Consider the following 16,808-nt stretch of genomic DNA (forward strand, 5'->3'; position numbering starts at 1 on the left):
TTGGATGAATAAGATGGGGAATTTTCTTGTGTTTCCAAGTACCTTATTTTAACAGTTCCTACTCAATGTCTGCATTCAATTAAATGCGCTGAGAGGGCATCTTATTGACTCGCTTCCAAAGATGCTCAAGGATTAAATCAATCCAAGAAATAATAATAATAATAATAATAATAATAATAATAATAATAATAATAATAATACTACAAAAAGGCATTTGACTCTCTGCCACATGATTGGATAATAAAGTGCCTAGAAATAACAGGAGTCAGTAGAAACATCAGAAAATTTGTGCAAAGATCGATGGCACAATGGAAGACACAGTTGCAGATCAATGGTGAGAGGCTGGGAGAGGTTAATATCAAGAGAGGAATATTTCAAGGAGATTCATTATCACCATTACTATTTGTTATTGCACTGTTTCCTCTGTCAACAATACTGAATAACTCAGGACATGGCTATCAAACATCAAAAACATCTGCCAGACTATCCCACCTCCTTTATATGGATGATCTGAAGCTGTATGGAAAAACATCATCTGAAATAGAATCGCTGCTCAACACTGTCCGTATATATAGCCAAGATATTGTAATGGAGTTTGGCTTGGACAAATGTGCCACACTTACTATCAAACAAGGAAAAATAATGAAAACTGAAGGAATCAAGATGCCCCACGAAAATAACATTAAGAGTCTGGATGAGGAAGAGTACTACAAATACTTGGGTATCCTTCAAGCTGACAACATCAAGCACACTGAAGTCAAGAAAAAGATTAGAGGTGAATACATCAAGAGAGTGAAGAAGATCTTAAAATCCAAACTCAATGGAGGAAATACCATAAAGGCAATCAACACCTGGGCAATCCCAGTCATTAGGTACACAGCTGGAATAGTGGACTGGACTCAAGCAGAACTAAAAGCAATGGATAGGCAGACCAGAAAAATAATGACAATGAATCATGCCCTTCATCCACGCAGTGACATTGATAGACTTTATCTACCAAGGCAAATAGGTGGGCGTGGAATGCTACAAGTACATCAGATGGTTGAAGAAGAAAAAATGGCTTTGGAAGAATATCTGAAGAACAATGATGAAGATGCACTGAAATTAGTATATCAGGAAGGCTTACTAACTACTGGAGAGACCAAACTGGCCTACAAGAAAGACCAAATGAAGAACAGAATAGAGGCATGGGAAGACAAAGCACTACATGGCCAATACATGAAAAAAATAGCTGGGAAAGCAGATAATAATAAAACCTGGCAATGGCTAAGAGCAGGAAAATTGAAGAAAGAGACCGAGGGACTAATTCTGGCTGCACAAGACCAAGCCTTAAGGACAAATGCATACAAAGTCAAAATTGAGAAGACAGCAACAGACAGTAAGTGCCGCCTATGCAAAGAAGCTGAAGAAACAGTGGACCACTTGGTAAGCTGTTGCAAGAAGATTGCACAAACTGATTACAAGCAGCGGCATGACAAAGTAGCAACAATGGTGCATTGGAAGATCTGCAAAAAATATCATTTGCCTGTAAGCAAAAACTGGTGGGATCATAAAATAGAGAAAGTCATAGAAAATGATAAAATTAAACTGCTCTGGGACTTCAGAATTCAAACAGACAAGCACCTGCAACATAACACCCCAGACTTAACAATTGTCGATAAGAAAGACAAAAAAGTCTGGATAGTGGACGTGGCAGTGCCTGGAGATAGCAGAATAGAAGAGAAAGAACTGGAGAAGATAACAAAATACAAAGACCTACAAATAGAAATAGAAAGACTGTGGCAAAAGCAAGCAAGGGTAGTACCAATAGTCATAGGCTCCTTGGGTGCAATCCCAAAACAACTGGAGCACCACTTGAACACCATTGGCATTGACAAATTCGCTATTAGTCAATTGCAAAAGGCGGCCTTATTAGGAACTGCTTCCATCCTGCGACGATATCTGTAATACCATCAAACATCCACATCTGCCTATCCCAGGTCCTGGGTAAGGACTCGATAGGTAGACAAAATGCCAAATCCAGTCTGAACATCTGGCTGACTGTGCGATGATCCATAATAATAATAATCAGGATTAAAGTCAGGATTCATTTTTCCCTCTCTTCAGGTTGGTTGGCCTTCCCTCTTAGAAAAGGTTAATCCTCAACTTATGACCACAACCCGAAATTTCTGTTGGTAAATGAGACAGGGGATAAGTGTGCTTTGCCCCATTTTACCACCTTTCATGCCACAGTTGTCAAGTGAAGCTTGGCTTCCTCCATTGACTTGGCTTGTCAGAAGGTTGCAAAAGGGGATCACAGGATCCCGGGACACATATACATGAGTCAGTTGCCAAGTGCCTGGATTCTGATCACGTGACCCTGGGGATGCTGCAATGGGGGCTAAGTGTGAAAGGTGGTCATAGGTCACTTTTTTCAGTGCCGTTGTAACTTGGAACGGTCACTAAACAAGCGGTTGTTAGGTCAAGGACTGCCTGCATTCTCTTCAACCTGGCTTATTCAGTATTGCTTTGGTTATGAAATGGGCAGTGAGGCTTTTTAGGCGTGGCTGAAGTTCTGGAAAGGGTTTCTTCAAATGGAGCTGTCCAGCTAGAAGTTGCTGCTGAGCGAGAATAATTTTTGCACAATACTGGAAGAATGAAGGATTGCCATCAGAGGAAGAAATAATCACGAAAATATTGGAATGTGCAGAGATGGACAGACTAACTAAGACAAAGAAGATACGGACTACTGTCAGATTTGGAATTTATTTTATTCTTGGTTAGAGAAAAGAGTGAAGGATTAGGAATTGAACATGTATTAGCTTAGCAAACTCCAGACAAGTTGTTGATTGGAAAAATTAACATATGTTGATGGGAAAAAAAATAATAAAAAAAAGATTGATAAAAAAAATAGAAGTTGCTGCTGAATCTAGACTTAGATTAGAAGCCTAATTCTACTATTGAGGGACGTTAAGCCTAGACCTTCGAGGGTGTTAAGCCTAGATTTTTAGGTTAGATCTGCTCATGTTGAGCGTAGAGGAACCATGGTTTGGAAAATCAGTTGCCATATGATTGGCATGGCTTAAGTATGAAAAAACAGGAGGCACATCCTAAGTAGAGTGCTATGGAACAGGTTCAACGTTATTCTCTTAAATTTGGGCTCATAATTTGAAGACGGGCCCAGTCATGCCTTTTGTTAAGCAAAATGTCCTGAGCATCCTGGCTGTTTATCCAGCTTTGGTTTCAGAAGAACAGAAGGAAAGATTTGGAAGGGGCTTTCCAGGTCTTCTAGTCCAAACTCTTGCTTAAGTAGGGGGACCCTATCACCATTTCAGGCAAATGGCTGTCCAATCTCTTCTTGAAAACCTCCAGTGTTGGAGCATCTACAATTTCTGGGGACAAGTTGTTCCACGGATTAATTGTTCTCACAGTCAGGAAACTTCTCCTTCTCCTCCTGGCTCAACCAGTGGAAAGAGACCGAGGAGAGATGAACAGGAAAGATGTACTTCAGTGATACTTTGATTCCAAAAACAAAACAAACCAAAAAAACAATTTTGCATCCTAAAATTGGCGATGGCCTCGGTGGATTTAGAAGGGGACAAATGAATTCAGTGGCCTTTTCAACGGCAACTAAACATGGCAGCTAAACAGAAGTTGTATGCCACTGAATGTTTATTATTTTTGGTCCTAGCTTCACACCCTTTATAATGTTGACCTGCCTGCCTGTGTTTTTTTGGAATGTGATCTCCCACATGACTCTTAGAGCCCAGGGATCTCCCTCTGAGAAATGCAGTACACCTGGGGTTCTCTAATAGGTGGGAATGTCCTTTGCCATTCTCATGATGATTGCTTTAATATCATTTCCTGACAGTCTGATGTACGTTAAAACAGTGATTATACTAATCAGGAAAAATAAATAATGTCTCAGCTTTAGGCTCTCCATTAATCTAAAGTAGGTGGTCCAACCAGGAACGACGCAGGGGAACTGTCACAGGGGGCATCCGGGACACATAACTTTGCATTTTCAACTCAAACCTGATCGAAAAAAAGCCAATTTCACCACGATTTCACCAGGAAACCCGTCTCTGTTTTAACTGCACAAGAGTGAGCTGGATCGTAAAATGCAGCTGTTGCGTAGTTAGCACTGTATCCCTCTCGAGGGAATAGGGTAACACTCAGAGACAAAAAAACAAACAACATGCGCGTATTTTTACATTATTGATTAGCTCTGTGCCTGGAGTTAGTACTTAAAATTCACTGTCATTGTCTGTTCCTGGGGACGAGCCAAGTTGGGAAGTGAGAAGAAGACTTTGGCGCCTCGCAGGGAGAATGAACATACTCCTTACGTACAGGGATGCCGAACTGCGGAGCAGGCAAGCTGAAACTACCTGAAAACTTAGAAGGAGATCTGGTTACTTCCAGTTAATTTAGACAAAGTGGAGCAATTCCTGATGGGTGACTTGGATTGTCTAGTCCAGCGGTTCTCAACCTGTGGGTCGGGACCCCATTTGGGGTCGAACAACCATTTCACGGGGGTCGCCAAACAACACAGTCCGCCATTTTCCCCCCCCCTTTTCCTTAGCTGTGCTACTCCCTTTTATTCTATTGGCTTTTGAAAGCCAATAGAAGAGACTCTCTTCAATAGAGTCTAATTCTATTGGCTTTCAAAAGCCAATAGGAATTGTCCAGGCTGTCTCTGCCCTGCTGAGCCTGCCAAAAGTCCCATTCTGCAAACGGTGCTGCACCAGTTGAGTAGTCCTCGACTTACGACCGGTTGAGTAGTCCTCAACTTACGACCGGTTGGGGGTCGCGGCATTAAAAAGGTTGAGAACCACTGGTCTAGTTGCATGGATGTGTGGTTCTTCGAAGGCAAGCACCCCTTCGACGAAACAAATAAATTCTGTAGGCCCTTTGAGCTATTTCCTTCAAAGGTCAACAGTTCTTCTGCTCAACCCTGAGTACAGATGGTCCTTGACTTACAATCATTTGCTTAGTGCAGGGGTAGGCAACCTCGGCTCTTTCGTGACTCATGGACTTCAACTCCCAGAATTCCTTTCTGGGAGTTGAAATCCATGAGTCATAAAAGAGCCGAGGGTGCCTACCCCTGGCTTAGTGCACCAGCTCTGAAAAAAGCGACTTATGACTTAAGATCACTGCAACGTGCCCACGATCAGGTGATCGAAATTTGGATGCTTGGCAACTGACTCATATTTATGACGGTTGTGGTATCCCCTTTTGCGACCTTCTGACAAGCAAAGTCAATGGGAAAGCCGGATCCGCTTAGCGACCGTGCGACTAACTTAACTACTGCAGCAATTCGCTTAGCAAATGTGGCGAAAAGGGTCATCAAATGGGGCAAACGTCGCTGAACAACTGTCTTGCTTAGCAACGGAAACTCGATGCTATATCCGTTAAGTCGAGGATCCACCTATAACAAAACCAGCCTGTTGAAGAAGCACAACAGAGTTTGGTTGGACAAAGCTAGCTCAAATCGACACAGAAGGGTGATGGTTCGGGTTAGGGTTGATGAAGGCCACTCATCATGAGGACTGGAGGCTAAAGCATATAAGGAACGGCTGCTGGAATTGGGTATGTCTAGTTTAATGAAGAGAAGGATGAGGTGGGGGGCATGACAACAGGAGCTGTCTCAGGGGCTGCCCCAAAGAAGAGGGAGTCAAGCTATTCTCCAAAGCGCCTGAAGGCAGTACAAGAAGTAACGGATGAAAACTCATCAATGAGAGAAGCAACCTAGAACTAAGGAGAAACTTCCTGACAGTCAGAACAATTAACCAGTGGAACCACCTGCCTCCAGAAGCGGTGAAGGCTCCAACACTGGAAGCTTTTAAGAAGAGACTGGACAGCCATTTGCCCAAAATGGTATAGGGTTTCCTGCCTGAGCAGGGGGTTGGTCTAGATGGCCTCCAAGGTCCCTTCCAACTACTACTACTACTACTACTACTACTACTACTACTACTACTACTACTTCTTCTTCTTCTTCTTCTTCTTCTTCTTCTTCTTCTTCCTCTTCTTCTTCTTCTTCTTCTTCTTCTTCTTCTTCTTCTTCTTCTTCTTCTTCTTCTTCTTCTTCTTCCTCTTCCTCTTCCTCCTCCTCCTATTATTACTATTATTATTATCTCTTTAAGCTGGATCCAAGGAGAAAGTCTTCCATATAGTGAACAAGTTGAGGAAAGGACCACGGTTGGAGGGTTAAATGTCTTTGGAGATTCTCCATCATCCAGGTCATGGTTGTCCCAAAGATGCTTTTCCAGAAGACAATGGACTTTCTTGGTGTTTTTCTTTGAAAATGTTTCCTCTTCCAAGAAGCTTTTTCAGAACTGAAGAAGCTTCTTGGGTGAGAAATGAAATGTTCTCAAGGGAAAAAAACCAAGAAGGTCCAGTTGCCTTCTGGAAAAGCACCTTTGGGACAGTTGGAAGGTTCCTGGTGGCTGGAAGGAAGGAAAGTGGTCCTTGTTTTGGGGAAACAGATACTGCCTGGGACCGGTCTTCTACAGAACCTGGGCATTCTTTGATCTCGACAGTAAACAGGAAGAGCCTCTTATAGGAATTAGGAGGAGAAAGTTTCAGCGGCTTTTGTATTATCACATTCTTTCTTTCCCTGTATCTTTCAGGGGCTCCTCCTTGGACGCCCTCCTCTTTTAGGAAGTAGGAAAGCAAAAAACCATGACTTATTTTGAACAGGGCTCCTGCGCAGGGGAGAAATACATTCTTTTGGCGTTAGCGTGAACCAACCTGTCGAAAGAAGGAAACCGCGAGCGAAAGAAAAATCCTCACCCATTTCGTGTCCTGGTTTTAAAGACTGATTTTTTAAAAAAACAACAGCAGCAGCAGCAACAACAACAACAAAAAAACAGGCTCCAAAGTAGCCACCCATCCCAAATCTGTTGCACTGTAACCCCCATCATCCCCAGCCGATGGGAGCTCCGACACATCTGTAAGACGCCCCATTTGAAAAAGGCTGGCTGGGAAGCTCCTTGCTGAGATGAGCTGCTAGTCTGGCCTTTTCCAGATGTGACTCAGCTTCAAATCCATGAGGACGAAGTTCCAGGATCCAAAAGCTTTTTTTTCCCTTTCTTTCTTTCTTTCTTTCTTTCTTTCTTTCTTTCTTTCTTTCTTTCTTTCTTTCTTTCTTTCTTTCTTTCTTTCTTTCTTTCTTTCTTTCTTTCTTTTCTTTCTCTTTCTCTCTCTCTCTCTCTTTCTTTTTTTCTTTCTAAAAAAGCAAGATCTGGAACAAACGAGTATCCTGAGCTTGCAACATCTGGAATAAACATATGTATCCCCACACTTAAGCCCTGCGGGGGAATTTATGACAGATGGAAGCGCTGAGCAGGCCTTCTTTAAAAAATAATAATAAATACATCTCAGCTTTATGCGTTTAAGAATCTGAAGGCTGCCGCCACAGGTAATATTTTGTGACTTTCTTCTTAAAAGCCCAATCTGGGGCGTCTAAGTCAGATGCCCTCGGGGGACGTCTTGTACACCTTAGGCTGTTATCTCCCATCCCGGTGTGTGTCGGACCCCCCCTCTTTCTCTCCCCTCACAATTGTCATAATCAGAGGAACTCCTGCAGTGTCTGCAGACACAAAGGCCCCAGGCTTGTCTGAACAGAAACCTATTTGTGGAAAATGGGCACTTTGGAAGAGGGAGAATGCGCTCCTTTCTTTGCACAAAGGGGAACAATTAAAAGAGGGGGGTGGGAGACGCTCCGGCAGGTGGGTGGTCTTCCCGAGGTCAGGGTTGAGGCCAAGAGACCCTCGTGGTGGAAGGGAAGATAAAGCCAGTGGTCTTACCTGGCTGGGCGGTGGCAGGGAGGATTTAAGACAGAACTTTTAGCTCCCGGCTCTGCAGAATTTGTGTGTGTCACGCTGTGTGTCTGCTGCATGTATGTGTGTGTAGGGGGAGCAAAAGGCTGGGCTAATGACTATTAAAACAAGCAAGGTGCCTCAAAACACTTAAAAATGACTCTGATTATAAAGCAAAACAATGGATTTATGCCAGAAATTTAGCACCTAACACGCTAGCTCTGGCGTTAACTTTTTTTTTCACCCCGGCCTACCTCATAGGATGGTTGTGAGGATGAAAATAAGGATGGTGGGCAAAGCTCCTTGTCAGAATAAGAAAAGGAAGAGATGAATCAACGGGCAATTGATTATAAGTAATCCTCGGCTTACCATAATTCATTTAGTGACCAACGGCACTGCAAAAGAGTGACTTATGACCATTTTTCAGACTTATGACCGTGGCAGCATTCTCATGGTGACGTGATCAAAATTCAGACACTTGGCGACTGACTCGTATTTATGACGGTTGCAGCGTCCCGGGGGGATCACGCGATCCCCTTTTGCCCCCCTTCGGGCAAGCAAAGTCAGTGGGAGAAAGCCAGATTCACTTAACAACGGTGGCAAGAAACGTCCTGAAACGGGGCCAAATTCACTTCAGATCGGTGCTAAAAAGTTTCCGCTTCTCCAAATCAGCCTCAGGGACTTACAAGGAGGAAAGCCAACTTGGTTCACCCCCAGTTTGGGCTGACCTCATGTCTTGTGTGTAAAAGCCATGAAAAAGTGAGGTTCCAGATCCCTTTTTTTAATTCATTTTGATTCCTGGCTTAGAGGGGGAAAAAAGGGGGGGGATGGAAGCAACTGGCTCCAAGCAGGCAGGAAAACCAGGGTGGGGGTGGGGGGGAGGGCTGAGAAGAGGGGAGAAAACTCCTAAGTAGTTGAAAAACACCTCGACTCAGCTTCAGAAGGAGCTCAGCTTCCTTTCCTTCTTATTTTTCCAGCCATTTAGAAATCCTCCTTTGATCTATTTGAGAGGACCCGATTAAGAAATTAATCTCGCAGGGCCCACCGAGGTTATTTCAGCACACAAAAGAAGGAGCTTTCCGACACCGCCTGTTCTTTCTCCAGCCAACTTAAGGCAACCCACCCCTTAAAAATAACCTTGTTTTTTATTATTATTATTATTTTCAAGGTGCTTTGCCCCAAACATTTACAGGAGGAGTTTGGATGGGCAGGGGAGGAGCAGGAGGGGGGAGCAAGAAACCCTCTTTGCAAAGAGTCGAAAAATAGCCACGTTTGCTTCAGTAAAAGTTGATGGTCGGTAGGTGAAGCTTGCAATTCCCAAGCGGAAGCACCGTCCTCTCCTGTAACGGTGGGATTGTTCCCTGCAATTTGGAAAGGGGGGGGGAGAAAAACCCAGCTATTTGAATCAGCTTGGTGATAATGGGGGAGGGGGGAGAAAAACCCACCTATTTGAATCAGCTTGGTGATAATATCTAGTGCAAAAAATGAGAGCAATTCGGCCTCTCGGCTTTCACGGATTTGTTCCAAGCGTGAATGGCAGTTCTGAGAAAAAAAAAAGCCTGGCAGATGTGCTGGGATGCTTTCTAAGGGAAGGCTGGAGGGAGAATTTTTTTTTTTTTTTTTTTGCATTTGAGTAGCAAAAGCTTTAACTCCTGTACGGGTTTTGTGGGGACCTGTCCATCAAATACTGGAGAATAGGTGCTAATACGCACACACCTGTAAACTCAGCAAGACATTTCACACCGAATCTGGGACAGAGGGAAGACAACGTGTGGAGTTATTTTGAGTCCACCTTGAAGGATGGTTTCACAAACCCCCTTGCTAAAGAGGACAGCGTATCAGAAGGGAAAAGGCCTATAATGTAAAATTGATGGGGGTGGGTGGGTGGATGGGGAGGCTTGGAGCTGCCCAACTCACCGCCAGCTGGCCACCTCTGAACTGGGTTAACCTCTTTTTCAAGATAGATTTTTTGTGCCTGGCCCCAAATATTTCACCACTACGACTAGAAAGGGAACTTGCCATAGACGGGTCTTTCCTTCGCCGGATGGAGACAAAGGGAAGAGAATTTGGCCAAAGACCCTCACTTGGAATAATTCTGCCTCCACTTGGCTGTGCCAAGATTTTTTTAAAAAATCAATTTTGGGGGGGAGGGGGGGGAAACAGGAGCCAAGAAAAAGAATGCACCGTTGATTAGGAGTGGTTGAGTAACACCGCCGAGGAGAGAACGGCAGAGCGTTGGCATCAAAATGAATCAAAAGTTCAAGGATTCTTTCAACGGTCGTAAGTCCCTTTCCTTCAATGCTGTTGTAACTTTGTACGGTCGCTAAGAAAGTGGTAGTAAGCCGGGCATTACCTCCATATGCCCCTTTTCAGGGGTGGCATCAGATTTTAGAGAATTATCGGAGCTCCCTTCTTGAAAGCTAGAATCCTGCAAAAAAGGGGAGGTTCCAAACTCTACGCTTAGTCCTCGACTTACGAGCACAACTGAGCCCAAACTTTCCGTCGTTAAGTGAGACATTTGTTAAGTGAGTTTGGCCCCATTGCACGACCTTCCTTGCCGCAGCTGTTAAATGAATCACTGCAGTTGATAAGTTGGTAACCCAGTTAAGTGAATCTGGCCTCCCCCCCCCAGATTTGCTCGTCAGGAAGTTGCCAAAGAGGATCACGTGACCTTGGGACACGGCAACGGTTCTAAGTGCGAGCCCGTAGCCCAGCCTCTGAATTCTGATCACATGATCATGGGGATGCCGCAAAAGTCGTAAGTGTGAAAAATGGTCCTAAGGCACTTTTTTCAGTGCTGCTGTAACTTTGACGGGTCACTAAATGAACTGTTGTTAAGTTAAGGATTACTTGTATTGTGGTTTCCTACAAACCAGAATCCTAGAGCAGTGTTTCTCAACCTTGACAATTTTAAGGCATGTGGACTTCAACTCCCAGAATTCCACAGCCAGCAATGCTGGCTGTGGAATTCTGGGAGTTGAAGTCCACATGCCTTAAAATTGTCAAGGTTGAGAAACACTGCTTTAAAGTGTCAGGACTTCCAATTCCCAGAATTCCTCGCCTCGCAGGCTTTAAGATGGGTGGACTTCAACTCCCAGAATCCTCCTGGTTGGGGACTTAGGGGAGTTTTATTTATTTTTTGTTATTCAGCTTTCATAACTTTTTTATAACAACTTTGAAAATGGTAATTTTATAACTTTTTTTATAAGTGAATTGAAGTTTAGGCGTCTTAAAGTTGCTAAGCTTGAGAAATGCCGAGCTAGACCATAAGCCAGACCTTGAAATGTTGTAATGTCTGTCAAACAGTCAAAACTTTGTGGGGAATTTAGCAAAATCGGTGCGTGTGCAAAAATGCATGTGTAACTGTAAATGCCCAATATATTATTTAGAAAAGCGTCAGGTCACCGGTTTTTATTACTGTTTTCCTAAAGGTTTGTATCCCTTTAAAACAGTGTTTCTCAACCTTGACAATTTTAAGGCACGTGGACTTCAGCATTGCTGGCTGTGGAATTCTGGGAGTTGAAGTCCACGTGCCTTAAAATTGTCAAGGTTGAGAAACACTGTCCTAGAGGGTATTTTGTATAGGCAAATTCCTTCGGGAGACAAATTGGAAAGAAACAGAGGACAAGGGACCACTGAGAAGCAGAATGTACAAGCTATCTTCAGATTCCATTTGTCTAACTACATGGTATGCCCCCCCCCCAGGACCCACACTTAAGTGTTTATCAATTGCCCTATGGTTCTTTGGCTCAAACAGGGGCAACGTGAATTATTTACGGTGTGTACACAACTTTTCAATTAACCAACCACTTGCCTCTTGAAAATACCCACCCACCATTTATAAGTAGCAATTCCAGACTAAATATCTCATGATGAGCGGGTCACTATGAATTAAAAATGAGCTCCTGATGAAATATTTAATGACTGCTAAAACGAAGGGGGAAGTCAAAGATTTTTTTTTTCTTCCATTAAAACATATCTGTTCGGTAAATTTGACTTGCAAAACCTGCTCGGAGGTGCATTAAGGTACGCAATTTTAGCTTTTGGAGAATAGCACCGCGTAGAATGCCAAACTGCGCTAACCTAGTAGAATCGGCATGAATCTTAGAAAAATCAGAACGATTGATTTGCAGCTCATCTCTGCCCATTTAACATTTTTGATATTTTCAATATATTATCTATTCGAGTCTATTTCAAACCCTTGTCATCCAGAAGTGAAGAACTAAAGATGGTAAAAAGTGGAAGGAAGAGAAAGGGAACAGGTAAACACATAAGAGGAAAAACTGCTTCTCTCTTATTTTTTTTTTCTGGACTGGCATATTTTTATTCAGACTACAAGCCTCAGGGAAAGGTCTACCATCATTGCAGTAAACACATATTGCACAAATAAAATTTTTAACCACTGCTACCGACTGGGTGCTCAGGACCACCCCTGAAGTAGAACATCCAAAGTTGGAGACATAATTTTAGGGGAAAGGCATCCCCTTCCAAAATAGATTAAATCTCAAACCCAGTTTAAACCCAGATTTAAAAATCTGTTTTGTTCCGCCAGGTGATTTTGCAGCATTGGGATACTAATAGCAATAATTCAAATTTGAAACTTTTCCCTACCATTAATTGGTGCATCAACAGATCCGTTAAAAAAATAATCTTGTTGCTGAAGAGAACATAAGTGCAGTTTTCCACACAGTTATTGCAGGCCAGATAATAGGCGCTGATGGTATTACAGAGCGATCTAGGAGATAAAATGAAAATTTAATCACATTAAAAAGACAAAAATTCAGGCCGGACCATATATCTCTAATATGAAATGCTTTGCATTATTATTATTATTATTATTATTATTATTATTATTATTATTATTATTATTATTATTATTATTATTATTTTACCAATAACTCAAGGCAGTGAACATATCCAACACACAAAACATAAGCTTTAAACGCTGAAGTTTCTCAAATAACTTTTCTGTGTAGGATATAGGACAAAGTAGGAAGTAGCTATGGATACCCACCGAATAATATCTGCTCCTTTATGTTAGCAAACAGTTTTGCAAACCCCATCAAAGTAATTATTTTTCCATTCATGTTTAAGAATGTTTACAAGAAATCTAATATTAGAGAGGGAGCCGATCACTGGCCAAGCTCCTTTCAAGATCACCAGGGAACCAAAAAGATAAAAAACACTTTTCTGTCCAATGGATGATGCCCAGTTGGGAATAGTTTAGAAGAGAAAACTGCATTTGCAAACAAGGTTGGAAAAGGCCTAAAGTGAGGAAACCGGGAGGCAGAGCTCCTTAGAGCCAAACCAAGAGGGATTCCTTCTCCTGGAATCTCTGGGGATCCATTTACGCTTCTTAAGAGTGTGGAAAGAAAACAAAGAAAGCTATTTGTAGGAAACTCTTCCACAAGACTTCACCGGGAGTCAGATGGCAGTCAAGCACAATAAAATCAGCTTATTACTGGTCAACCATGCAGTCCTTCTGCAAACTTTATTTATTTATTTTTGATTTCAGGTATATTTTAGGAAAGACATTCTAATCTGCGCTCTCCGGACGGAGCAGTTTAGAGTGCCTGTAATTCTCAGAAAAATCAGGAATCCCGTAGCACTTTTTTCTGATAAGTATGTTTTATTAAAGGCCATTATGCTTTCAGCTCATGAAGCTTATGCCTTTTAATAACATTTATCATTTGGGAAAGGTGCTACCAGATACTTGATCTTTTTTCCCCCCCCCACCACTGGAGAATAACGTGGCTCTCTTCCTCCTGGAATTTTCAGGTTGGCAACTTGGGGGTGCCAAAAGGGCCACCAGTTTTTTTTGGCTGAAAAGGTGAATCTAATACAATATATCGAATTGGTGATCTGTAGACTTCCAGGTCCTCTCTCAAATCTTTTGAAATTCCTAATGCTGGAGATTGAGAGGATTAAACATAGAAGAAGGGAAGGCAAGGGGTTTACCCCAGCATCTTCATCCATTATCCTTAATTTTTACATGCTACATAGCATCACAGTTCACTTGGGACTCCATGCCAGCTCCAAACTCGTTCATTGTCAAGCGTAATTCTTGTCCACCAAGCACACACAATAGGTCCCAGGGACAGGGAAGTTTAAGGACTGCCTTTGATTTAAAAAAATAAATGGAAGGACTATGTATCACCTGATGGCTTTTTGAAGCCAGGCAAAAGGGTCCTGGAGGCTCTCTGTTTTAATCTCACTGGGACTAAGGAGATTTGTCTGTCTGTTTATGGGATCTTAGGTTACCGTAGTCTATTTGGAGTTTGTGAATTGGTAAGGGGAATGGTTAAATAACATTCTGCATCTATGACAACTTGCTACAAGCGTAAACCTTGGCTGCCCTAGGAGAAATAGCCATCGAGATTTTTGTAGGAAGACCAACCTTTGTTTCACCAAATTACGGTTTTAATTATTGGATATTGCCTTTTAAGTGCTGGCCCCCATTCTCTCCTCAACCTGTTTTAACTGGTCTGGTTGCTATTGGTAAAAACGGTGTTATCACCAGCCCTACAAGGGGGTCCACTGGAGAAAGATTTTACCCTTTAGGATTGGAGCCAGATCAGCTCAAAGATGTAACATGGGATGTTTTTTTATAATGGCTCTGCATATATAATGGTACAACAGCTAGCACTGATGATGTTACCTAGTTGGGTAATGAAATGTCTTCAGGAAAACAAACCAAGCTCAGAGAGCACCAAGGACCCCTCAGTTCAACCCTGAGCTGCAAATATTCTCTCCTATTGACTTTATAATGTTTTTTTCCAATGTCTCAATAGGTTGACTTGGATTTATAGATACATACACACATACATACTATAGTTTGATTTGAATATAACATTAGAGAGTTTAAACTTGGAAGTTAAGAAATATGTAAAATAGTTATTAACATGTTCAGTGAGTATTAAGTTGTTGATTCAATATAATAATTATATCAGCACTCTCTTTGACGTCCTGGACCTGAATTGACCTCAATATATCCTGCATATAATGAATACTTGTATCTGGGATAGTTTATTTTCAGTCAATTAGCAAAAACTACAAAACAATCAAGCTATGAAATTTGCTAATAAAGAAGGTATTCTCTCGACCAAACATACATATAAATTTAAAACAGATAAATTACATTTAAAACTAATTATGTCTATCTTTTTAAAATCAAGAATTGAACTCCCCATTTTATATATATATATCTCAATAATAACATTAAAAATAAAAGTGTGATTCCTGGGTATATTCATCTTCTAAGCAACCAAAAAACACATGAGCACCAGGAATATTATAAAACTATAAAAGTTTAATACAATAAATCACCCAGCTTTCGTTGGCAGCTACCGACATCGTCAGGGTACAATGTTAGTTGATGGGAAAGTTCATTTATAGGCAAAATGCTGCTTGCACCCGGTGACGAGATCTATATATATGAGGTTTTATCATGTTTAAAATATCAGCTGATCTAAGTATTTATTCTAGAAAACAGGGGATACTTAATTTGACAAAACAACATTCCTGAATTTGTGGTTTTTCCCACTGATTTTTCTCCTCTGGGATTATAATGTGAAAGTTGGGGAGGTTTCCAACATTTGAAGAACCACCAGACAGAAAAAGATTCGATATAAACAATGAGTAAAGTGATGCCATTTATTTTTATTTATTTTTCAGGACAACATGGTGGGACTTGAGAATCTGGCTTGGGGTGGGCTGGTGGATTCACAAGAGAGAAAGGTTGACATAAGCTTGTTAATGGCTATAATTAGAAAGAATTTAGAAAGATTCCTGGCGCAAGTTCAGTTATACTGCTTTTGAAGATTCAGATGTGCAAATGTCAGGAGGGAGTGAGCCCCAGGAGATTGGATGTGTTAAATGGGAGATTTGAGTCAGTAAAACTAATTTCTTTATTTTAATCTTATTTAAAAAAAACGACAGCTGTCAACTGTCACCACTTTTTTTTTCAAAGTCTCCCAGACAAGCATCAAATGGTTGATGTTTTCAAGCCGGTTTATTGTTTTAACTTGTAAGATACCCACTTGACAAAAGCCCTTTTGCAATTTGGCTGGTTAAGGGGAACTATTATTACTTTATTATTATTTTAAAATTTCCTCCCAACTTCACTCTGCCCAAATGCCTCCAGAAGAAGCAGAAAAAAAAAAGAAGATTATGATGGCACCTAACACAGTTGCTCAGGGATTGCTACTGAATTAAACCGAGCTTGAGCATTACTAAATCAGCTTTAAGAGCTGATGGCACAGCATTTGACTGGACAGTTTTGCGTTGATCATAAATCCCAATAAAACTGCTTAATTTTCTTTAAGAGGGGCTGTATTGAAATTAACTGGAAAAATAAATCATGCTGGGTTTATACGTATCGCACTATTTAGCAAATAAAAATTATCTCTTGAATAAAAATCCAGTCACTGATGGAACATCTTCGGAAAGTAGTCTTCAAGTTTTTTGAGCCCACCCATGGACGCCCAGGATGCCAAATCTAATTTGTGCCTTAGTTTTCAGAGCCTCTGCTCGGCTTTTCTTCTTGGTTGGAGAGAGATTTATAAATCTGCCCATTTTATTCTACTGCACAGATAAATTCTTGCCTTCAGTTATGTAACTGTTAAAGGTGAGACGTTTAACATTTGCAAACCATTCTTCAAAAAATTTCTGTTTATTTATTTTTAAATAAAGATATCTAATGAAAGAAATAATCCCTCCAGCTTCTCCAGCACAGAAGGAAGAAGCTTTGATCCAACAGAGTTACACAGAATTTAGAGTATTTGGTTGTATTCAGAGAAACTAAGTTCAAATATTTGCGCAACTCTAAAACTTATTTTTTCTTTTTTAGGGTTTGAAGGGTGTCCTGGGAATAACATTCAGCTCCTGAAGGAAACATTGGAAATGAATTAAAAACAAACACATTTGTTTGATTCCTATACTAAAACACTTCTGTTTTTTTTCCTAAACCAGGGGTCTTCAGACTTGGAGTTGAAGTCCACAAGTCATAAA

At 41.4% G+C, this 16,808-nt stretch overlaps 1 protein-coding gene across 2 annotated transcripts in view; it reads right to left on the reverse strand.

The window, feature by feature from the left end:
- The window catches only part of SCAPER (S-phase cyclin A associated protein in the ER), a 105,170-nt gene that overhangs the window by 25,031 nt on the left and 63,331 nt on the right, over window positions 1–16,808 (reverse strand). For both annotated transcript variants that reach the window (XM_039337614.1, XM_039337615.1), the window contains one exon: window positions 12,411–12,534. In XM_039337614.1, the coding sequence (XP_039193548.1) occupies window positions 12,411–12,534 (124 nt within the window). The remainder of the gene's footprint in view (window positions 1–12,410; window positions 12,535–16,808) is intronic.

This window comes from Crotalus tigris, unplaced genomic scaffold, assembly GCF_016545835.1.
Source record: "Crotalus tigris isolate CLP2741 ecotype Arizona unplaced genomic scaffold, ASM1654583v1 scf7180000017683.1919423, whole genome shotgun sequence".
Taxonomy (NCBI): domain Eukaryota; kingdom Metazoa; phylum Chordata; class Lepidosauria; order Squamata; family Viperidae; genus Crotalus; species Crotalus tigris.